General features: G+C 48.1%; 1 protein-coding gene across 3 annotated transcripts in view; it reads left to right on the top strand.

Moving 5' to 3' along the window:
- Positions 1–25,226, top strand: part of AOPEP (aminopeptidase O (putative)) — a 1,755,563-nt gene that overhangs the window by 907,309 nt on the left and 823,028 nt on the right. For all 3 annotated transcript variants that reach the window (XM_078675698.1, XM_078675697.1, XM_078675699.1), the window contains exon 10: positions 4,698–4,741. In XM_078675698.1, coding sequence (XP_078531824.1) covers positions 4,698–4,741 — 44 coding nt within the window. The remainder of the gene's footprint in view (positions 1–4,697; positions 4,742–25,226) is intronic.

The following is a 25,226-nucleotide window of genomic DNA, read 5'->3' as shown; positions in this document are numbered from 1 at the left end:
CGGCGTCGCGATGTTCAGAAGGCGATAATGGAGGAGCCTTGGGCGACGCTAGTCTCGCGCCAAGGTGGGGGCTACTGCTAGCTAATTTAGATTTAAAAAATCCTAATGAATTAAAAGTTCGTTATTTTTTAAATCAATAACGAAAGGCTCTGCTACATGAGTTAAAAGCGCGCAGGTAGCGCAGAGAACCCCCGGCTTCCGCCTCAAGGGTGAAAATTCGGTCAATAAACAAATACCTCGAGGGTGGAGGCCAGCACCCTTTTATATCCGGGGAGGGCGGGACCAGCGAGCAGCTAGACCGCCAGCCTTCCCCAGTCCAAGATGGCACCTGAAATGCGCCTGAAATCGGCGTCGCGATGTTCAGAAGGCGATAATGGAGGAGCCTTGGGCGACGCTAGTCTCGCGCCAAGGTGGGGGCTACTGCTAGCTAATTTAGATTTAAAAAATCCTAATGAATTAAAAGTTCGTTATTTTTTAAATCAATAACGAAAGGCTCTGCTACATGAGTTAAAAGCGCGCAGGTAGCGCAGAGAACCCCCGGCTTCCGCCTCAACGGTGAAAATTCGGTCAATAAACAAATACCTCGAGGGTGGAGGCCAGCACCCTTTTATATCCGGGGAGGGCGGGACCAGCGAGCAGCTAGACCGCCAGCCTTCCCCAGTCCAAGATGGCACCTGAAATGCGCCTGAAATCGGCGTCGCGATGTTCAGAAGGCGATAATGGAGGAGCCTTGGGCGACGCTAGTCTCGCGCCAAGGTGGGGGCTACTGCTAGCTAATTTAGATTTAAAAAATCCTAATGAATTAAAAGTTCGTTATTTTTTAAATCAATAACGAAAGGCTCTGCTACATGAGTTAAAAGCGCGCAGGTAGCGCAGAGAACCCCCGGCTTCCGCCTCAAGGGTGAAAATTTGGTCAATAAACAAATACCTCGAGGGTGGAGGCCAGCACCCTTTTATATCCGGGGAGGGCGGGACCAGCGAGCAGCTAGACCGCCAGCCTTCCCCAGTCCAAGATGGCACCTGAAATGCGCCTGAAATCGGCGTCGCGATGTTCAGAAGGCGATAATGGAGGAGCCTTGGGCGACGCTAGTCTCGCGCCAAGGTGGGGGCTACTGCTAGCTAATTTAGATTTAAAAAATCCTAATGAATTAAAAGTTCGTTATTTTTTAAATCAATAACGAAAGGCTCTGCTACATGAGTTAAAAGCGCGCAGGTAGCGCAGAGAACCCCCGGCTTCCGCCTCAAGGGTGAAAATTCGGTCAATAAACAAATACATCCAAATCCAGATGACATCCAAATCAATCCTGCTCATTAAGATTATGAGAAAACAAATATATAGGAAGTGCCTCGTGTAAGCAACAACCATGAACTTCTGGGCTGTTAATCACCAACTTGCTCACTTTCTCATCATTGGCAGCTTTCCTATAAATCTGAGAAACCAACACCTAGACTGAATCAAAAGTGCTGCTTGTGTGTGCCTTTGTAATGAATAAACTCAAAACACACCTCTCAGCCTCCATTAGGATCTCATAAAAGAAGAAAGGCTATACTCTCTGCCTCACATCAAATATTACAAATGTGGCATCTAGCATATGTCTTTATTCCGTGCCCATATTCATGATTAAAACTAAATCCCATGTTTAGACCATTTTAGTGCAAACAGCCAAAATGTTTCATTGCCACGCTACAACCTACTGGCAATTTCATCAGGACATGAAGACCGGTAATCACCCAATTGTACACCGGACATGTACAAAAAGAAGAGAAGAAGTGGACACAAAATAGAAAGTGAGATAAATACACAACATGTCCCTCAAAGGTTGAAAATACCCTGCACACTCCAAATCTTACACCTGCAGAGGGTATATGTAAGTTGGCAGGGTATGCCCAGACGTGAGTCCCTTGCTCACTTTGCTACTGGATTCAAGCTAGCCTGGCTGATGACGGCTGATTAGCCAGAAACCGGTCCCAGGATGCTTGTTTCCGGTCCAGGGAAGACATTGCTCGGCAGTTCGGCCTGGACTGTTCCCATGAGGCACAGGGTCAGACTGATTTGCATATGGCCATGTCTGAACTGGGGTGGCGGAGTGAGCTAAAGAATGATGACGGATTAAACCCAGATGAGTTGACTGGGGGTGAGTGCTTGCAATGTTCAACACTCCATCCATCATCCCCTTTGGTTTTGCTTTGTTCGCCCTAAGTTGGCAGGGCTTGCCCAGACGTGGGTCCCTTGCTCACTTTGCCGGTGGATTCAAGCTAGCCTGGCTGATGACCTCTGATTAGCCAGAAACCGGTCCCAGGATGCTTGTTTCCGTCCAGGGAAATCATGGCTTGGCAGTTCGGGCTGGACTGTTCCCATGAGGCACAGGGTCAGACTGATTTGCATATGGCCCTGTCAGAACTGGGGTGGCGGAGTGAGCTAAAGAATGATGATGGATTAAACCCAGATGAGTTGACTGGGGGTGAGTGCTTGCAATGTTCAACACTCCGTCCATCATCCCCTTTAGTTTTGCTTTGTTCGCCCTAAGTTGGCAGGGTATGCCCAGATGTGGGTCCCTTGCTCACTTTGCCACTGGATTCAAGCTAGCCTGGTGATGACGGCTGATTAGCCAGAAACCGGTCCCAGGATGCTTGTTTCCGGTCCAGGGAAGACATGGCTTGGCAGTTCGGGCTGGACTGTTCCCATGAGGCACAGAGTCTGACTGATTTGCATATTGCCTTGTCTGAACTGGGGTGGCGGAGTGAGCTAAAGAATGATGATGGATTAAACCCAGATCAGTTGACTGGGGGTGAGTGCTTGCACTCCGTCCATCATCTCCTTTGGTTTTGATATGTAATAATTACCATATGGCCCCCGGGTGAGCACCTACCAGCAGCAGTACATAAGGGGAAATGGGAGCACAACTGTGGATGCCTGAAAGGGAGGAACAACACGCTTTTCAAAGTTCACATCCAGTCTATGTGTCAATCATTGCGCTGCCGACCCTGCTTGTGATAACATGTAGTACCAGTATGGGGAGATTAATAATATCCAAATTCAGGGTGTTAATGGGCACACCACATTTAAATATATGCGGTTTTCAATCAACATGCCCCAATCTGGCTCAAAACAGCAAGACTTTAAAAACAGACTCACGTAGCAGTTAATCCCACCACCATCAATACATATTAAGTACTGCCTTCCCAGAACAGGAGACTAAATGGCCCACAGGTCCACAGTGCTCACGGCCCGTGTTTGCGTTTGTGCGGTACACATTTAGAGTGCCACCCCTCTCGGGCTGCAAAAAGCCACTGGAAAGACCCCCAGTCAAAAAAGCATCAACGCTCCATACTCCCTCGACCCCTAACTACCACATGTGCCAGGACCGTATAGTGGATAATCGGGATCCGAAACCTTTCTGCAATTACTCACCACCAGTACCAGTGCCGGCGACCCATCCTACGTGCACCCAGCAGCACTCTTGCACCAACTCAGTTTAAAGTCGTGGAGGTCAGTCACCCTTGGTTAAAAGCCTGCAACCGCTAGACAGAGCATGGCCACAAGTGCCATATTAGGAAAAGGTTGTTCATGGCCGCCCGGCTGATGCATTCAGCAAGGGTCCTAGCGAACCAAGGGACGTTGTCAACAATCCTCTAAAACATCTCACATTGAAAACATTTTGGAACACATACTTCTTAAAAAAACACTGAAAGGAGTTGCAAAAGGTGTCTCCTATTGTTAATAGCCTGAAACCACTAGACTGCGCATTGCCACAAGGGCAATATTCAAAGGAGGTAATTCATGGCCGCCCGGCCATTGCATTAAACCTGGCTTCTGGCCAACCCAGAGACCTCGTCAAAAATCCCAAGTAACAACTCCTTTTGAAAATTTATTTTTTAGAACCCATATTTCTTAAAAACCACAAAGAGTTGCAAAGGGTATATAAACAAGTGTTGCAGAGGCCATGCAAGAGTGGAAGTGGGAAGATAAAACATGGAGATCACCCACATCCACACACCACCACTAAACACTCATCCCTCATGTGCAACTCCAACCACCCATCACACGACGTTTACCACATATGAAGCTCGCATCTCAGGCGTCAAGAGAAAGAGAGCAGCGAAAGCAAAACAGCGATAGCCCCCATACACATGCTTTGGTGACACCTATTGTTATCATAGATGTTGCAACCTCGTAACCTGCATTATTCTGTTGCCCACAGATTGAGACTAGCCTTGGAGTTTGACACTCAACCGAATTACTCAGGCCCACCTTATCCACCTGTTTGGAAAAGATCCAGCACGCTTCCTTTCTAAATAGTGCCTCTTCTACTCCCGCACATGTATATATAAACAGTAAAGGCTACTAGTAGTCATTTGAGCGCGTATATATGGGCGAATGAATCCAAGTTGCAGTCATTAAAATGCTAATCATTTAATAAAAACAAAAGAAGTTTATTTAAATTCATTGCGAGATGATTTTTCCCTGGATATTTGTATGATGTTGAACAATATCATTCTTAGGGCGTTTGCAACGATTAAAAACTAGCTCTAAAACGTAAATGTTTAGCATGAGAAGAGCAGTAATTGGATGTTCGACTGGAAGAGGGCACCATGTGTTTTAGAGCATCCAGGCTATAAAAGCCCCACTAATGTTGAAGGTGTGAATTTGTCCACGGTGTAACTATACACAGAGTAATGCATTTTTCCATTTGCAGGATTTCCTTCATATGTTGGTGGAAAATGGCCAGGAAAGCGAGAGGTAAGTGACAGCTTTTGGAAATGATACAAGAAGGTGGCAGGAAATAAAAAGTCTGAAATCTTATCATGGGTTGTAATCACCAGTACATTTGGTGTGTTTACTATGTATTGGCCAGCCACAAGATCTGAGCTTGTTCGAAAAGGCAACTAAGGCATTGTATAAATCATATGTCTGGCTGGCACATTGTTTCCAGTGAAGGCTCTTCATCATTGGGCCTTGCTCCTCATTGAGCCGGTGCTGCAATGCCCGACTGGCACCCGCAAAGAGGCTCTTTGGCAGAGATCTTTTAGGATGAAGCCGTAGGGTGAGTGCGGGTGTGTCGGCTTGGTAGTGCAGTGAGTGAGTATAAAATAGGTCTAGAGCAGTCCTAACTAAATGTGTTTATTCCCGGGGCGCTAGCCTAGTTAAAAGTAATCTGCCCCCACTGGATATAATGTTCCTACAGGGCTGGTGTGGTGCATAGGGTCGACATGTTTCTTGCCAAAGTAGCCTCTAATGGGTCTGGTGGCACTTCATAAGGACCAAGGAAAGAAATTAGGTAGTTATTAGCACCACCGCGGTAGTAGACCTATTTTATACTCAGTCACTCACAGCACTACCAAGCCCACACACCTGCACTCACCCTACGGCTTCTCTGCCAAAGAGCCCCTTCGTGGGTGCCCGTCGGGCATTGCAGCGCCGTCCCGACGAGGAATGATGAAGCATGACATCCTTTGGGTGTGTGAGGGCATTTTTTAGAAAAGACCTTTCTTCTCTTCCCTTAGGAACTGCACACCCCTTGTATTCCTTACTACTGCCTCAGAGCACATGGGCAGGACCTGCTTAAATATAGCATAAATATAGCTCCCGGTTCCTCTTGTTTCAAACACTTTGGTGACTGCCTCATGAGCAGATCCCTCTCGTTAACTGACGTTTGTTATTTTTATCAACTTTTTATCAATCCAAGGCCGTGTTTTTTCAACTGTATTTACAGTGATGCTTTCCTGTATGTACGAGCAAGATATTGAAGAGAGCATACACAATAATAAGATTCATGTGTTATTTATATTATTATTGTTGGTTGTTGTATATAGTATTATTGTTTGCATTTGATATTGTTATTTCTAATCTTGTTCTTATTATACTTTAAGTTAATCTTTTATTAAGAAAAACTTCTGAGCTAACAGTGGCAACATCTATATGTAAATATGTATAAATCTGTCATGTTAGCCGCGATAAAAAAAAACAATTTATGTACTAAAATACATTCAGTGCTCATTGAATTTAAATTGCATTTCTATACGCTTACTACTCCTGACGTGGCATGGTAGTGCTTTACAACGGGTAGCATACTGCTCAGGAACTGAACATTTGTGGTTAATCCATTGGTTATTGGGATTAGTCTTTTGATCGCAAGGAAATCCTTCCATGCATCGACTCAAGCTTCGTTGTGGTACATTAAGTTAGGTGTGATCGTTTGCGGTAGGGCCGGACTAGCCATAGTGGACACCGTGCATTTTCCTGGTAGGCCGCTCGGGTGGGGGCTGTTTTTTTACCCCTAGGGGGCAGTAATTGTTACCGGTACAATATCAGCCCCCTGTACCAACGTGAGACGGGAGTGGTGCTTTCCACTAAATATATATATTTCCACAGATATTGTTAGGTTACAGGGATATGGTTTCAAAGAAAGTGAGATTAAGAGAGACAGGCATGCTACTTAAAGTAGTTTATATACACGAGAGGCATGCAGGAGGTAGAAGGGAAGTAGAGAGCCATTCAAAAATACATGAAGTTCAATGCGATGTTTTACTGATGGTGCTCTTCAGTTAATGAATGTCTGAATAACTTTATTTCATAATATATCATATATTTATTCTCTTTTTCATAACGTATTGGACTAAGATGTTTATGTAATTTGGTATTTATTTCATGGATGGATTGAGATATTGTTATATTTATCTATGAAATTGTCTTTAAATATGAAATGCTAATAAAAAATTATAACACAAAAAATACATGAAGGAGGGAAAATCTTAAAGTTGATGTCAAGGTCAATGTTCTGTGCACGGTTTTAGGAATGTAGAGTGTGGAGTTTCTCTGAGGTAGCATGCAATCTGTGGTTGTAAACCTGTAGACCAAACCATCTGCTGCTAGACCCTACTACAGTTTCAAATCCTCCTCTAAAAGAATGTCACATTAAGCCGTCTTCCAAAGAGGTGGCAGATTCTTGCCTCGCTAAAAAAAAGCAACTTCAAGTAGTGCGACATTTGAGCACATCCTAATACCTGTAATTACTATTTGACAACAGCACTGAGAAAGTTAAGGTCTAAAATTGTTTGAGCCATGTCATGTTATTTCTAGCTCTTGTGCACACCCACTTGATGCAATTCAGTCAATGCTTTCAAACTCAGAAAAGACAGTGTGTGTACCTACTAAAGCAGTACATTCAGTACTATGGATTATTGTTACTGTTCATGCAAATCATTTAACAGTATACATAAACTACACGTATAAACATGTCATGTAAACAACCGCCAGCCTAATCAGAGTCGGAATAGCCGTATGGGGCATCGGGCGTTTCACTAGGATGCTGGGAGGGTTGGGGACGATTTTGCAGCTGTAGGGGGCGTTTTTTTGTTACTGGGGGGCGGTTCTGCAGCAATGCTACTATATTGGCCCCTAGTAACAAAAGCAGCAGGGGGCCGGTCCATCAACACTGCGAGGGCTGCTTTTGGTTCCCAATCTGGCGCTGAGCGTAATATATAACAAGGCAGTGGATAAACATGTCACAGCAATCATCATTACTAAATTCACTGCATGTAATCAGGCCCCATTCACTACTGGTTCGGAAGTGTGCCAGTCGTTCCAGGGAAGTGATGTCCATTACCCCGCCTGAAGAGCTTCAGCATCCACCTTGCCTCATAGTGTGTGCTGGAAGTGAAAACAAGGTGAGTGTTGGCACCCACCAACCAACGCTTCTCCCATTGCCGTGGGCTAACATGTTCGACACTTTGGCAGGCAAAATTTGGGTATCCAAAATGATGGAAAATCTAAAGTTTTGGATTTTATGTGAAACTAAATTATTTATCTGAAATTAATGGGGTGCACCTTTAAGGGACACCAGCGAGTTTTATGAAAAGAAAATGTTCATTTGGAAGGAATGCTAACACAGGAATGAAGGTCTGCAGTTCCTCGAAGGCTTCTATCCCCTTATTAACTTGCATTCACAGGGGGTTGCACAATGCATCCTGTCTCATTAAAATTTGTGCGGCAGCAGATTTTATGGCTTCCTGCAAAGGTGCATTTTGTGATGGGACTGATTAGTGCATCCGTTACTTCGCAAAATTAAACCGTGTTCACAAATTAGTCTTTGTGCAATTAGAGGCAGGAGCATGAGGTGAAGCAAAGGACATGGGGCCTAATTTAGAGTTTGGCACCCATGCTGCTCCATCAAAATGTGATGGCTATTCCATCTTCCATATTACAAGTGCCATAATCTTTAATACACTTCTATTACAGAGGAATAGAAGTTATCACATTTATGAAAGGGTATCCCATCTGCCAAACTCTATATAAGTCCTGCAGTTTGGCTGGAGGGGCCAAGGAATGCCATGCAACATAACGTCAATAATTGTAGGCTTGCAGAGCACTTACTGAACGTATTACCATATGCGCCTACCCATGAATCACAGATTTTTGCATTACTTTTGGGCTACTTTTATAAACCTTCTGAGCTCCCAAGGTATTTCAACAATCTGTGGGCATGGTCCTTACCTATACCCCCCCCCCCCCCCCCCACAGAATCAGATCAGCCAACCTGGCAACCAGTCCCACTAAAAAACAGATATGAGACCTTAGGTGATCTAGAGGCATGTGACTGACTTATAAGCCAAACTGAAGCATTAGCCACAAACTGTCTCCCCAGGTAAGGCCATCTCAACCCTGGTACCTGCTGAGTACAACCTGCCTTTTATCTCGTGAAATATAGCGGGTTTTAGAACAAAATCACAGAATCACGATTAGTTGCGAATAGTTTCTAAATCTGACATAGTGTGTCCCCAAGAAACCTGTTAGGAGAAAATGATCAATATAGACGGGTATAGAACCTATCAGACTTTGGCAGTAGCATCATGTTCAGGTTGTGCAAAAGGGGGACTAGTGACTCTAGTAGCCTGCAATAGTGGGATTACCGTAAAAATGTGTATAAATATGTCAATATACTATCACATTCTCTTATGTGAAGGGAGGCAAGGAGGAGATTGGATCCTAATCAATACATACAACAATAACTTTTCTGGCGATATGGCGGGGTGTTAGAAGTAATGGAGAAAGACATAGACAAATTACAGGAAAATAATCCTAGACCAGTAGATTTTTTATGGATGGGGGACTTTAACATCCAACCGTGTGAGAGATCACACCTCCCCATATGGGGTATTACAGATGTTCATGAGGAGCTGATTTGCTACTTCATTCATGATTGCTACGGCACTATCACAAATAGACTACTACTGATCCATAATCTGGAGATAATAAATTCAGTAGATAATAATACTGGCCAATTAGAATATACTTTTTTAGCCCGTTCCTGTACATCTACTATAGATTTTGTCCTGGCCTCTGAAAATGTAAGAACTCAGGTGTCCTCCATTTTTTTTTTTTTTTTTTAATATATTTTTTTATTGATTTCTCAGGAAAAAAGAAAACATAAATGTTACATCATGCATGTATACACATCTCAAGGACGTCTGTCGCGTTCACGGGACGTATCACGGTACAGAGTAATACATTGCTTCATGCAATTGAACAAAGGTATGGCACAATGTCCCAGCCGTGTCGGCTCGGTGAAGAAGGTGACACCAGAAAATAAACAACAAGGAGAAAAAACGAAAAAGAGGAGACGTGAAATGGGAGTTATGATCATCTAACTTGGAGGCGTGGTGTGTGGTTCGGGTCTAGGGTGTATCGATGCTTTGGGGGCTCGTGGATGTCGTTGGGTAATAACTGCGAATTTCCGTCAGGTGTGGGGGAGAGCCATGGGTAGATAGCGGGGGGGTGTGCGGCGTGTGCGGGACGCTGGGTGTGGCATCACCATTGCGGTCAGGGTGGGGCGTCGCTGGTAGATGCATCATCGGCGTCTCGTGGGTAGTCGTGTGGTTCCCTGTCGGGGGCGTCAGGGTTATGAGCTACATCTTCCGCGGCGTCCTGCGCCTCTCGGCAGTCACTATGTAAGGAGCTCAGCATCCCGTCCCATAATGTCGCGATCGGGAACTTTCTCAGTCCCGCCGTTTCCTCATTGTGTAGGGTGATGCTCTCTGCCCTCGCCCAGTTGTCCAGGGAGGTGCGCTAGTGTTCCGCCAGGGGTGGGGTGGTTCGTTTCCAATGTTTTGTAATCAGCCGTTTGGCCGTGAGGAGGCCTAGATCCCAGAAGCGGGAGGGGACTTTGTTGTGCTTGGTCCGTTTGTATAAGCCCAGTATACATGCTTCCCACGTGTGTGGTATCTGCGTGGCCGTGCAGCGCTCTAGTGTCGGTAGCACTGTCCGCCAGTATGTTTGAAGTTGTGGGCAGTGCCATAGCATGTGTAGTAAGTCTGCGCCCCCCAGTGCGCATCTCGGGCAGCAGGATGCGGTGCCGGGAAATATTGATTAATTTTATCCGGTGTGAGGTACGCTCGATGCAGTATATAAAACTGGATCAACTTAAAGCGCGCATTTAGGGGGATGTTCCTGGGGCCCATCAGTATTATCGTCCACTCTCCATCCGTCCATTCCCTCCCCCGTCAACTGCCCACTTATCACGTAGTGGTTGCAAGGTGCACTGCGTGTGTGTCAACAGTGCCTGTGTTAGCCAGTGCACCACATGTGTGCCGTCTCTCATGACACGTAGGCTCTGTATCAGTTGATGTGTGGGCGGTTCCTCAGTGATGTTCCCCCACCGCTGTGTGTACGCCATAACTATGGAAGCGTGTTGCAAGAACTGCCCCGCTGGAAGACCCGTGTCATCGGCTAGTGTCACAAAAGGTATCAGGGTGCCATCGGCGTATAGGTCAGCCATGGTGTCCACTCCCACGTGTGTCCAGCGTTCCAGTGCCGCCTCCGTGACAACGGATGTGGCCTTGGGTGTGCCCAGGAGCGGGAGTGCCGGGGCGTATGGTGTAACGTGTTTTGTTAGTTTCAAGCTCCTGGTGTAGCATTTTACAGCCACGTCCGCGTGTAGTTGCGATGTTCTCCTTGTGCACGCTAGGGGGTGGAACAGGGAATGTATCTTAGTGTGTGACAGTGTTTCCGTTGCCGTGGCTGTATCCTCTAGATTTTTCCCTGCAAGCCAGGCAGCCACCCATTGTAGTTGAGCAGCTAGATAATAGAGTTCAAGGTTTGGTACTGCGAGGCCACCATCATTGACCGTCGTATACAGTTTTCGCAGAGCCACTCTGGGTCTCCCGGTGTTCCATATCAGGTCTCTGACCATGGTTTCTAGCTCTTTGAAAGTGTGGACCGGGACGTACGTCGGGATGTTAGCGAAGTAATATAGGAGCCTGGGCAGGACAATCATTTTCACCAATGTCACCCTGCTTGGCACATTTAGTGGGAGGGTTTTCCAAAAGGCAATCTGGGATCTTATGGATGTTATAGCGCGTGTCAGGTTGCCATCCAGGATGTCCGGAGGCGTTCTATAGATATACATTCCCAGATACTTAAACGTGGTGTGGTGCCACGGCAGCCGCTCGCCATTGATTGTTACTGCAGGGTCCGGCGTGTCAGGGGCGAACGCATACGCCCCCGATTTGGCCCAGTTAACCCTAAGACCTGATACGTTCTCAAAGGAACGGAAGATATCCGACAATCCTGTCGGTAATCGGGTGAGGTCTCTGACATACAAGAGCAGGTAACTCAGGTGTCCTCCATTAAGACAACAGTCTATTCTTTTCGTGATCACGCAGCTATCGGCTGCCAAATACCACGGGGGAGCACAACCCCCAATTCAGGTAAACGAGTCCCCAAACCTCGTATTGCAAGGAAAAATGGAATCATACTAAAGTGGGAGAAAGTGGATACACAAATTTCACTTGTAGCGTTGTTACTACCATTCCTGAGGAAATCACAATTTATCTAGATCCACTCTCACATCCATAGGAATTAGCAATAGCCTTTGAGCGAATCTTAACAAAAATCAAAGACGCTCTATTATGTCCCCTTAAAAGCACGAATAGGGGTTCAGTGCACTGGTTTAACAATCGCTGCACCAAAGCTCTCAAAGATCTTCATTCAGCATTGCGTGCAAATCAAAGGGATATTATACTGATAAAATCCCTACGTCTTACTTATAAAATAGAAAGGGAGAATAGATTAAGGGAGTTAGAAGAAGAGGCATGGGATAAATTAATTAAAGCATCCGTTCTATAAAATAGCAGGGAATTCTGTTATGTAATTAATGCCCCCTCTTTAGGCGAAGACTCTGACCCATCAACAGACCAACATGTAATAGAGGAAGATTGGGTAAGACACTTCTCTGGAGTCTCTGGTGGCGAAAATGAAGACTGCTTAGAGGACTTTCTCTGTCAGCCCCCACAGGAGGATTACTACCTATTTTTCAATTTAGATGAAATAAAAGTGGCACTGAACCAATGTAGTACTCTGAGGGCAGCAGGTCCTGATGTGTACCCATTGACTTCTTCTTAAACAACCAGGAGCTTTGGGCCCCCCTGTTCACCAATGTTTTTTTTTTGTAAAAGTTTTATTTTATTTTAAGTTGCACAGGAAAATAAACAGAGGGCTGCGGGGGAACCGCACATAACTCAAAGTCATGGTAAAATCTTTGTACGCACAGCAACAGTGACTCAAGCCATTCCATATGCATATCCAGCCCAGGCGCGAGACCACATAGCAATTAGGACCATTGTACACAGTGTTCTAACAGTTTGTCATTAGGTCAGTCCAGCTGAGACACCCAGCGCCGCACTGCGCCGGGCCCTAGCCCTCCAGGAACCATACAAGCGGTGCAGATAAGCAGTTCGTGGATCCTCCACAGCCCAAAGACAGAAACAACCAACATCCCCACCCCACCCCCTCCCTCCCCCCAGTGGTGACGCCATTCACTCAACACTCAATCATACCTACATTACACTTGAAAGAGGTGCATCGACCTCAAAGAGGCCGGACAGACGGCCGAGGGCAACCCCTTAGACAGAAACGTAACCAGAGGACCCCACTGATACCGGAAATTCTTATACTGGCCCAGGAAGATGTCCGCCACTCTCTCCAGACTGAGCAACCTCCACAGCCGCGCGTGCCACAAGGAGACCGCCGGGGCCTCCTTCTTCTTCCAGGCCGCAGCCAGTGTGAGCTTCGCTGCACCGAGGCACAGCCACATAATCTTTTTATCCGCCCTGGTCTGATAGATGAGGCCAGGGTCCCGCAGCCCAAGCAGGACACAGGCCATAGAGTCATCAATGGGATAAGGCAATATGTCCTTCATGTGGGAGAGGATTTCCTCCCAGTACGGACGGATCACCGGGCAGTCCCACCAGATATGGCGGAAGTCCCCCAAAAGCCCGCAACCCCTCCAGCACTTATCCGAGGTCCTCGGGAAAATGCGGTGAAGCCTAGTCGGGCACATATACCACTGCATGACCGTTTTGAGATGGGCTTCCCTCAGGTGCAAGGAATGGTTAAAGGACGACAAGTCGCGCCACAGCGCCGACCATTCCGCGTCTGAGACATCTCGCCCCAGCATTTCCTCCCATTGCCCCATATAACGAGGTCGAGGAGCTATAGCCGATTGAAGCAGCAGTTGGTAAAGGAAGGAAATGGCCCCCTTCATGGCAGACGTCCGCAAAATAAAGGCTTCGAACGGCGTCGGTGGTCTCGTAGCCGCCTCCACCACTCCAGGCGACGTAGCCCAGTGAAGCAGCTGCACATGCCGGAATTGCTCAGTCTGGGCAACCCCATAATCCCTCATGCAGTTAGCGAAAGTGAGGGTGTCCGGGCCGTGGAACAAATGGGTCAACGCCCGACACCCCCCCTCCCTCCACACCGCAAACGGCCCCTCATGTAGCGCCGGCGGGAAAGCCGGGTTGAAATGCAAGGGCGTGAACGGCGAAGGGAACGTGGTCCAACGGTCATCTCCCGCCAGTGAGTCCCACACCTTCAACACCGTGCCGGTGGGAGTGCTGATATATGCATTGAGGGGGCGGTCCTTCTTCGGTTTCCAGGCCAGGTCCCAGATTGACCTGCCGGCAACGCATCGGTCCATATGGAGCCAGTGTTTCTCGGAGGTCTGTTGCGACCATTCTACCAAAACTCTTAGTTGCGCTGCTTTGTAATACAACTGCAGGTCCGGGAGCCCAACCCCACCCTCCGATCTCGGCCGACGGAGAACCGCATAGGAGACCCGTGCCTGACCCCCCTGCCACACAAAACGCAATAAAGAAGTCTTGAGGCGCCGAAAGAAATCGCTGCCCACGGGGATAGGCAAGGCTTGGAACAAATATAAGAATTTGGGGAGGAGGACCATCTTCACGGCATGGATTCTGCCCAGCCACGACAGAAACTTCGGCTTCCACCTATCCAATTCCGCCTGGGATTTCGCCAGCAAGGATGGGAAATTAGCCTGGAACAGCCCGCCCACCGTCGGAGTCAGGTGGACCCCCAGGTAGACAATCGAACCCGTGGCCCAGGACAACGGAGTCAGCGGCAGCACCCTGTCCCTCTCGACCTGCGACAGGGTAAGATTCAGGATGTGCGACTTGCTATAGTTGACCTTAAAGCCCGCCACTCCCTCAAACTCCAACAGGGCCTCCCGGACGCAAGGAAGCGAGCTCTCCGGATCAGTAACAGAGAGTAAGACATCGTCCGCGAAGAGCGAAATCTTATGCTGTTCCCCCGCGAATGGTAAACCTCGGATCCCCTCATGCTCCCGCACCGCCACCGCCAGCGGCTCAATGCTCAGCGCGAATAGCAGGGGGGACAGAGGGCAACCCTGCCTGGTGCCGCGAGTGTGAGCAAAAAATGCCGACACATGACCATTCACCGCAACCCGGGACCGGGGGCAGCAGTAGTTGGCCCTCACCATAGTGATGAAGGTCTCCGAAAAACCAAAGGCAGTCATGGTATTGAAAAGGAACCCCCAATCCACCCGATCGAAGGCCTTCTCGGCGTCCAGGCCCACTAGAACCGCCGGTATACGAAACCGTTCCGCTTTTTCTATAAGATGTACCACCCGACGCGTGTTATCATGCGTCTGGCGCCCCTTGATGAAGCCAGACTGATCCGGATGGATCAGCGCCGGCATAAGGTCTTGGAGCCTACGCGCCAGGATCGCCGAGTATAGTTTGGCGTCCAGATTAAGAAGCGCTATCGGGCGAAAGGAGGCGCAGTGTGCCGGATCCTTCCCCGGCTTTGGCAACACCGTAATCATCGCCTCTGCCAGGGAGCCAGTGGAGGAACCAGAGGAGGCCACATCATTAAAAAGGGCGACCAAGAAATCACAAAGCTCGGAGGCGTAAGATTTATAAAACACAGCCGTGTAACCGTCCGGGCCAGGCGCCTTGTGAAGCTTCAAGTTCGTAATAGCCGCTAGCACCTCCTCCCTGGTAATCGGTGCCCCTAAGAGCTCATTCCATTCCTTAGACACCTGCGGAAGGGTTAGACGCCCCAGGTATGCCTTCTGGGCAGCCGTTCCTAGTTGTTCCCCCCTGTATAGGTCCGAGTAAAAGCGACCGAAGAGGGCCGCCTTCGTCTCGTCCCGATGCTGCAGTTGTCCAGCAGAGTCGCGAATCCCTCCAATGTACTCACGTTCCCGCCTGTCACGAAGCTGTCGGGCCAAGTGCCTCCCCACCTTATTACCACAAGAGTAGGACTGTCGGCCCAACCGCAGTAGGGTAAACTCCGCCCTGTTATTGTAATGGGCCCTCAGTTTCCCCCGTACCGCCGTGAGAGGCCGGAGGGTCACCCTCGAGGGGTTGAGTTTATGTACCTGCTCGAGAGAGGCCAGTTCAGCCTCCAGGGCCTCCCTCTCCCTGCGTCGCATCCTATTGAGTTGTGCGTTAAGGCCCAAACAAGTGCCCCTGATGGACGCCTTAAAGGCATCCCACGTGTTGGTTACCGAGGTATCCGACGGTGGGTTGAGGGCAAAGAACTCCCTAATGGCCACCCGCAGCGCCTTGTTAGAAGCCTCGTCTCGAAGCACCGAGGCCGGGAAATACCATTTCCGTTGCCCGGAGCCTGTCGACGACCAGCGCAGAATAAGTACCAGCATGCTGTGGTCCGAGACCGAGAGGGGCAGTATGGTGGAGTCAAGGACATCTCCTCTAAGAGCCTGGCTAAGAAATATATGGTCCAGTCGGGAATATGAGCGGTGCACATTAGAAAAAAACGTGTAATCCCTGGACGTTGGATGTAGAGATCGCCACCCATCAATCAACCCCATGTCCACCACTTTTTGCCGCGACACCTCTGAGAACACACCAGTATCCGCCCTGCGAGCGCCAGAGCAATCCAGCGCCCCGTCCCACACCAAATTACAGTCCCCCATGATAAACAACTGCCCTTCAACAAAATCACCCACTTTCTGCAGTAAACTTTGTAAAAACTTATTCTGGCCAGTATTAGGAGCATACAGCACAACAAAGGTACAGAGCCTCCCCTGAACTAATCCCCGCACCATCAACCAGCGACCCTCCCTGTCCGTGCGCACCGCCACAGGCTGGAAACGCAGCGAGGCATGGAAGAGGAGGGCCACCCCCCTGTGCTTTGTGGAAGCGGAGGATCTGTATATCATGGGATATGCCTTATGCTTAAGCCGCAGCTCATCCGTGCGGGTAAGGTGAGTTTCCTGCAGACCCACTATATCCAAGTGGTGGTCCGTTATGTATTTCCACACCTTATGCCTTTTCTGCGGAGAGTTCAGTCCCTTAACATTCCAGGTCCCTATGCTAACAGGCATCGGGAGACAAAAAACAAGAATCCTCTATACCTCGGGGGCAGGCCCTCCACCCCAGCCGGTAGATGCCCTGTTTACAACACATGGCAAGATCAAGCCCCCGCCAACCCTCCGCCCCACAGTCCCAACCTCGAGTCCCACGCCCATCCGCCTCGCATCCCCCACACCAACAGCACCTCTCAGTCTCCCAATCATCACCACACAGCACCATCCACAGCACAGCTGCGTCACCACCAACACCCCCCCTCGCCCCCAACCCCAACACCCCAAACAACCCCACCAAGACCCTCCCCCCCCCAGAAACCCCCCCACAAACCATCAGAAGTCCAAAAGAGTCCTCCATGGGACGGCAAGGAGACATCGGCCGATGTCCCCCACGAGTCTCGTATCTGGGCGTCTTCTCCCAAAGTACATAGGAACCCACGATACCTGTAGGGGTGCGCCCCTCCGGCGCCAGCCAGATCCCTCTTCAGAAATCACGCCGCCCCGGAACCAAGCTGAGAGGCAGATAGCGTGGCGGTGGCAACCGAGGCCACCGCGTCGACCCGTTCTTGCAAGCTGGTGGGCCTGTCAGGCACCCTCCTCCCCCCCTCCCCGCCCACCCTGTGCCAGGAGGGGGACCGCCGCCGGCCCCTTGCGGAGGGACTCCTGTCGCCAGGTGAAGCATCCGGTCTGTCGATCCCCAGTAGATCCATGGCCGCTTGAAGAGACCTGATCTGTTCAAGCCTGTTGTTCCAACGAAATATGATGCGGAACGGGTGGCCCCAGGAGTAAGCAACGCCGCGGTCCCGCAGGAAGGCAGTCACAGGCCTGAATTCACGCCGCTTCTGAAGAGTAGAAGCTGCCAAATCCTGATACAGCTGTGGGTGGTGTCCACGAAACTGGATAGACGTAGCCTCCCGGGCCTTCTTCAGAATGCGCTCTTTCAACTGAAAATCGTGGATGCAGACAAGAATGTCCGGCGGAGGGCCCCCCCCGCGCCTAGGAAGACCAACCCTATGGGCTCTGTCCATCTTGACATCCGTAAGTTCTTCGTCGCCCAAGATCTGCCGGAACAGCTCCAGGATATAGCCTCTCAAATCGCCGGACTCCCCGTCCCATGGTACCGACTTAATACGGATGTTGTTCCGCCTGGAGCGGTTCTCTAGATCCTCCGCGTGGGACTGCAGATCCAGATTCTGTTCCCTAAGACGCAGCACATCCTGTTGCAGCTGATGGACATCATTAGCCAGGGTAAGATCATGGTCCTCCAGGGTGGCTACCCTCTCGCCAACCCCATCCAGGTCTCTCCTCACCTCCCGAAGGTCCGACGCGAGCTGGGACCGCAGCTCTGAGATGTCATCTTTAATGGAAGCAAATAGCTCAGTCATAAATGCTTTTGTGACCGGCGCCTCACCGTCCCCGGACACGGAGGAGGAGCCCGCCCCAGGCGATGGCGGAAGATTGGAGCCCCTGGCCAGGCCATCCTTGTTAGGCTTCCCCCTCCTCTGGTTGTTCGCCATCACAAGGTCCGCCGTGTGCGTCCCCTCAAGTTGATCCCAAGTCGCCGTCGACCACAAATCACAGTGGCAATCGCCGGCCACGAGGGCCTCCCGGCGTCCTTCTTCGAGGTGTTAGGGCCGCTATATCCGGACCTCTCCACTGATCGGCCCGCCCTGTAGATCTTGCGACAGCCCCCCCCAGGTCACAGTTCAATGGTGTGCGTGCCCCCACAGACCAGAGAGCGCTTCACATGTCCGGGCCACCGCTCCCAGATTCAATGGTGCCCAGGTCACTGCAGGGCACAGGCCCTCCGAGCCGAGCCTCACGCAGGTCGTAGATCACAGCCAAGACTCCAGGCGTTACGCCTCCTCCTCCACTATAGGCCGCCGCCGTCCAGTGTGCCCCGCAAGCAAGCGTAGGCCGCACTCGGCCGCAATCTGCAGGCGACTCGCCCCGGGGGGGCCGCCCAACCCGCACCAGGCCGTCTGCACTCCCGGCCAGAGCCCAATGCCGCTTCTTCACAGCTCCCGCCCAGCAGTCCGGCACAGCCGTCGCCCTTCGCGGGCCAGATCGCGGTCCCGAGCCCCCCGGCTGCCTCCAGGCGCTCACCTCAGTCCGCGCTGCAGGGCCCCCGCTCCGCCGATCTGCATACAGCCCCCAGCTCAGCCGCCGTGCCCCCAGTGCGGTACACGGGAAGGGGGCAGCGGAGCAATGCCGACCTCCGGAGGTCCCGTCGGCCACTGAGGCTAAGGAGGCGCCGCTCCAGGTATCGGGCCGACCTCCACCACCTCACGGCAACCGCTCAGCCTGCACTTCCTGTCGGCTTCCTTTCTACGCCAGTCCGGCGTCGGACAGGCCCTTCACCGCATCCGCACCAAGAGCGCGCTTCTCCTCGCGGGACGCTCCGAGGGGCCAACGCTGCCGCCAGTACTCAGCCGCTATGCTCCGGTGCCCTTAGGCTACAAAACCACCGGTCCAAGCACGGTCCCGGGGGTGCTATTCGGTGCGTTGTAGAATTCGGCGCCGGAGGGAACGCAGAGAGCGTCTTACTCCGTCGCCATCTTGGCCACGCCCCTCTCACCAATGTTTTTAATGCAGTCTCTAAAACTCACCGACTAGATTCATGGAAAAGGTCCATCATTGTACCAATTTTTAAGAAGGGGTATAAAGAGTTAGCAAAAAACGATCACCCTATCTCGCTGTTAGACAGCACTGCAAAATTAATTGGACGACTCCTGCTGAACAGGTTAGAGTTATGGGCAGAGGAGAATAGCACACTAATCCAATCACAATATGGGTTTAGAAAGCAGAAGGGGACAGTGGACCAATGCCTCAATTTAAATTTGCAGATAGGCAAATATACGCAGGCTATAAGAGGTCAATTATACATGGCCTTTATGGACCTGTCAGCCGCTTTTGACCGAGTGTCCCACTCGAAGCTCCGGTCCATAATGGCCGAACTGGGGATAAATAATACAATAATAACCTTTATCTGTGAATTGTACTCCTCAGCAGAGGCTAGCGTACGTATCGGGAGAGAAGGGGTGTGCTCCCGCCCCCATCTTTTTAGCTTGTGGCGTATGGCAGGATGCATAATTAAGCCCTTCCTATTCACCCTCTACACGAATGGTGTGGAGGCAGCTTTAGCAGGGACCATGAGTGACGTTCCCATCATTAATTCAGCGCCAGTTCCTATATCTCTGTACACAGATGATGCGGTTCTGCTGGCTCGAACAGACAAGGCACTGCAGAAGCCAATAGACACTTATGTTATCTTCATGGGTAATCTAGAACTGAAAGTTAACTAAACAAAGTCTTTAGTTCTCATAGCTGGACACAGACCGAAAAAGTTAACGATGTCGTAGACCGAAGGGAGAAAACTGGAAGTAGTTGAAACGTTCACTTATCTGGGAGTAATGTTTGACGCCAAAACCATATGGAGCAGTATATTAGAAAACCGAGCCCTTATGATGGAGTGAAGCATGGGGGGCATTTTTAGTTTCATTAAGAAATTGGGGTCTAAGCCTATAGAAACCATAAAAAAGATTTATGTAGCGAAAACAATCACAGTTGCAACCTATGGTGCAGCAGTATGGGCAGTTACTCCGACATACAGATTTCAACAAATAGAGAACACATTTCTGAAATGTATATTAGGTGTCCCCCTCTTTTGCCCTGTTATAAACTGCCACACTGAATTAGATGTTTCCTTCATTTCTGATCAAATCATCGCCGCTCTCACTCTCATTTGGCACTCGATATGGAGGAGGGACACTCTAAAGTTGACACAAGATATCCTATAGACTGCTTAAAATTAGACGGATGCAGCAGAATAAAATGGCTACAATTTATTAAGAATGCCTTATAGTATTGGACATCCAAATCTATTAGAAGATGCAACATCCTGTTCCTCCATCTCAAGGGCGAAGTTGTAAAAACTCATTATTGAAAAGCAGGTGGAGGAAATATGGGAAATAAACCAACTTTAGCCGTGGGTGAGACAATATCATTCTGACCCCAAATCAAATTTGTTAGGTTTTAAGTATTTAATGTTTGTGACTAACCAGCACCACAGATTTTTGTTGATAATATTTTGTATGAATTATATCCCATTGAGGCTAGGATTTCCCGTCAATACGTATTCATTGAACAATTTGATTCCTTGCCCTTGTGACTTCTCATCCACTCAATGTGATCTCCACATGCTATTTTTCTGCCCATTATATAGAGAGGAGTGGAAAAGGTTTCTCTGCCCTATCTTACGCAAGTTAGGGCTCAGACAATGTCATCAAGCACTTTCTCTCTTAAAACAACTATCTGACCCATATACCTGTTATTGTCTGGCCAGGTTTTTACAAAGTGCCTTAAATACCCCCAAAGGTCAATCGCGAAGACAATTCGATACAATTTATAGCTGTGTAAATAATTTTTTATAATTTAACAGACCTGATTGTAATTTTTAAGAATTTTGTAATGCATTTCTGATTTTATGTAATAATAGAACACTTTTTATGCTATTTTTTTACAACTAGCAAAATAAAGTATTTTGACTGACTGACCGGCCATGCAACATATGATGTATAGAAGCGGAGCTTTTCCTGTGAACAAATAGATAAGTAGTACACTAGGAAGAGAAAATTATACGGGTCCAGAACTAGACTGGATCAAGGACAAAAGAGAAATACGATTAGAGAGGTCAAAATATATCTGTTTATTTGGGGAGAGTTGAAAAGCAATGCAAACCACCTAGTGATAGCATCATAGCGTTTAACATTTGATGCAAAGAAGAGGGGAAATTGATTACATTCTGGATGATAACAGACAGCAGGCACAATGGTATCACTGACCGATGTAATCCATTGATCATGTTTACTAATGAAAAGGTGGTAAAGCCTTAGTGAAGCTTCAACTGACTCTAAAGCGTCAAGAGGGCAGCGGCTGGCCTCAGATGGCTATCCCACAAGCCCAATGTCAAGTGGGAGAAAGAATGCTAGCACATGGGAGGCTAACCCTATAAAGGTTTGAAGACGCTGGTTTTTAGGAACCTCCTGAATTTGGAAAATAATTATTCCGTTCTTCAGAATTACTTTTAGTGAATTCCCCAGAGATAAGCTTTGCACATAGAAAGGACCTTTCTTGTAAAGATTAGGCTTGACAGACAGTTATCACTGGACGGTCTTAGGAATCTGGGAAGGAGATGATGGACAACATCTTACTCATGAAGGTTGGTGCTTGGCTATGTAAGGCTTTATGTAGAAGATAGATGGATTTGAAATGTGCTCTTAACTTTACAGGGAGCTACTGAAGAGGCTTCTTACCAGGTGCAGTTGCATGCCAAACAGGAGCTGAGCAGTAAGGTTCTATGCTCTTTGGAATGTGGATATTCATTTGTTGGTGACTAATGAAGGTCGTCGATTACCATAGTATAAAATGAAACACTTTTCTGAGTGAAATGAAGGAGTGGAAGAACACGCAATTAAAAAAGTGGAGAAAAACAAATTATAAAGCAGTACTTATATGGAGTTTAATAGATAGCAGGCTATTTGGTAGCACACAGGCGTTTAACACTTGGAAAGGGGGGCAAACCCAAGGAGTCAAGCCAGAGTTCACAGGTCTCAAGAGGAGTATGTCCATTTGTTTGCCGTTCAGAAATAAACAGTGTCTCTTCATTACGTTTTTGATAAATGATAGCCGATATGATAGAATGTTGCCAGGGTTATCTCCAGGCTAAGATAGAGATGTCATCCATGTGCATACGATAATCAATTTTGTGCGAGACCAGAATGCTTGTAAGTAGAGGAATATCAATGTTGAAAAGGGTAGATGACAGTGCTGAGATTTGAGATACACTGCATGTGATATTGGGAGGCTTTGGAAGAAGGAGGTAAATTAGTCTAACCAGTAGTACCTGAAGTACTATTGATACCTTATGAATGTGCCAGGCATTGAGGAGCACATATTGGTCTATGGTACAAAATATAGCCAAGAGATCAAAAAAAGAAGCACAGAGAATGCTCTGCTTTTGATTATTGAGACGTTCCTCCCTGATCTTGACAAGTATTGATACTGTGTCCATGTAGGGTCTGAAGAAGTTCCAATCCAACCGTGAGACAGGACTTAGGGTTCCTCGCAGACAGCAACATATTGTCAACAAAGAGATTAATTTTGAGTTGGTCCTGTCCAAAGGTCATACTCTCTATCTCCTCTTCTCCTCTTATCTTGGCTGTCAAGGGTTCCACTACAAGAGTGGTAAAAGAGGGCATCCCTATGTCATTACTACGCTCCGGTTGAATGCTTCAGATCTTGCCCATTGACCTCTACCTTGGCTGTAGGTGCTGTATAGCCCTTATAAACGTCTTCATCATCAGTACTTGACTTCTCATATCTAGGATGCATTTGGGAACTGCCCATGATTTTTCCATATCCAATGATAGTATAGCCATAGGTATCTTTATTATATTGGATTTCTCAATCAGATATATAACTTGTGTTACATTGTCAAGCGGTTGTCTCTAGGGTATAAACCCTGCTTCATCAGGATGAATCAGGAAAATTAGAACATTGGAATGTTGAGTGCTCCATGAAGACAATGGAGTGCTCTGGGCTTCAAATGGCTGGTAGAAGCCCAGACCATAAACATTCCAATGTTTTCCTTTCACAGCTGTTGCTGTGAACAAAGGCTTCACGGAGCTCAAGGGGAATTAAAGCCCCTTGTGTTCCATGAGGCCTTTGTTTTACTAATTAGAACATTCTACCCTCCTGGGGTGGAATGTTCTAATAGCCTCATAGCTCTCCGTAGTGGGCTATACCAGCCAATCAAGGCCCGCTCCCTTGACTAGGGCCTTTAATAGCTATATAGCCCGCTACAGTGGGCTTTAAGGATGTATTATATAAGACACTAATCTGTTTGCCAAGATTTTAGAAAAAAATCTAGCTTCTGTATTATCAGCAATATAGGCCTATATGAGGAACACTGGTCCGGAGGACGACTGAGCTCGTGGATTAGAGTAATATCAGCTTCCACCTTAACTGGAGTAATTATTCTGGTTTGGAGAAATGAGACAAAGGTTTTAACTATCCTTGAGATTAGGTCTTTGTGATATTGTTTACAAAAAATATTTCTTACTTTGAGTTTCATTAGGACATAGAGCCTGTTTTATTATTTGGCAGGTGGCCCGTTGTTCTATCAGGGGGACAGAGTATATTACTCTGTCCCCATCGCAGAGGGACCAACTGCCAAATTTATAAATGACCACCAAGCAGGTGGCCATTTATAATGCATTGGCAGGAACCGCTGTCACAACATTTCACTATTTGGTGCAAGAGCTGAGTCAACATGGGACAAACCTGCATCAAACAATTTTATTTTATTTTTTTCAAAAAGGATATCCAGAAACAGGATTTTCCTTGTAAGAAAAAAATGTAATTCTCCCCTCAATGGGATTCATGTCCCATGGCAGTGGGAGCATTATTAGCATTTTACTGTCCCTCAATGCCAGAGTTTGCCTGAAGGTGACAGACAGTAAAAAAAATGTCTATATGTCTGCCCATCCTAATTGGGTGACAAGTGCAAAAAGAACAATTGATGGACGGAATGCTAAAAATGTCAAACATTCACCCCCAGTGCAGATATATGGGCCAAAATCCATTGTGTTTTGCTCACCATGCTTCCACTTTGGACCCAACAATATGCAAATCAGGCTTGACCCAGCTCCCCATGGGTACAGTCTAGCCCAAACTGCCAGGCCAGGTCCTCCCTGGATCCGAACAAGAATTCTGGGACTAGTTTTGGGGTATCACACCCTCATCAGCCGGGTTAGCTTGACTCCAGTGCCATGGCGAGACAGGACCCCCAACTAGGCGTACCCATCCCACTTGGGGTGACAAAGGCAAAAAGAACAATTGATGGATGAAATGGTGAACAATGTCAAACATTCACCCCCAGTACAGAGTTCTGGGACTAAATCCATTGTTTGTTTGCTCCCCATGCTATTCCAGTTTGGACCCAGCCATCTGCAGATCATTCTTGACCTTGCTCCCCATGAGAACAGTCCAGCCAGAACTACCAGGCCAGGTCCTCCCTGGACCGGAAACAAGCATCCCAGGACTGGTTTCAGGGTATCCACCCTCATCAGCCAGGCTAGCTTGACTGCAGTGGAATGGTGTGCATGGGACCCACGTATGGGCATGCCCATCCCACTCAGGGTGACACATGCAAAACAAGAATTTGCAATGCAATAGGTCTCGCCTTTGGGACCTTATAAGTGTTTACCCATGCAGCACATTATTCATTATGTTACATTATCTATTAACCACTTGGCTGCTAAGGGGTATGCATGTAGGGCCATTGACTTTCCATTGAAATCAATGGGAACTACATGACGAGCTGGGCTCGTCATGAGCGTCGAAGGGGTTAAAGACATTAAAGTTAATGGTAAATTATCACGACTGAGAGCACTCACAGACCACCACTCTCACAACCCTCAAACTATCAGTCTACTTAAGTGGAAAATGATTTAAGCGTTGATTTCACTGTAATGTTAGTGCATTAGCCAACACATTTCAATGTATTTTAGGTCATTT

The sequence above is a fragment of the Lissotriton helveticus genome, chromosome 2_1 (assembly GCF_964261635.1).
Source record: "Lissotriton helveticus chromosome 2_1, aLisHel1.1, whole genome shotgun sequence".
In the NCBI taxonomy this organism is placed as follows: Eukaryota; Metazoa; Chordata; class Amphibia; order Caudata; family Salamandridae; genus Lissotriton; species Lissotriton helveticus.
Note: the sequence above shows the minus strand (reverse complement) of the source record. Positions and strands in the feature narration are given on the sequence as shown.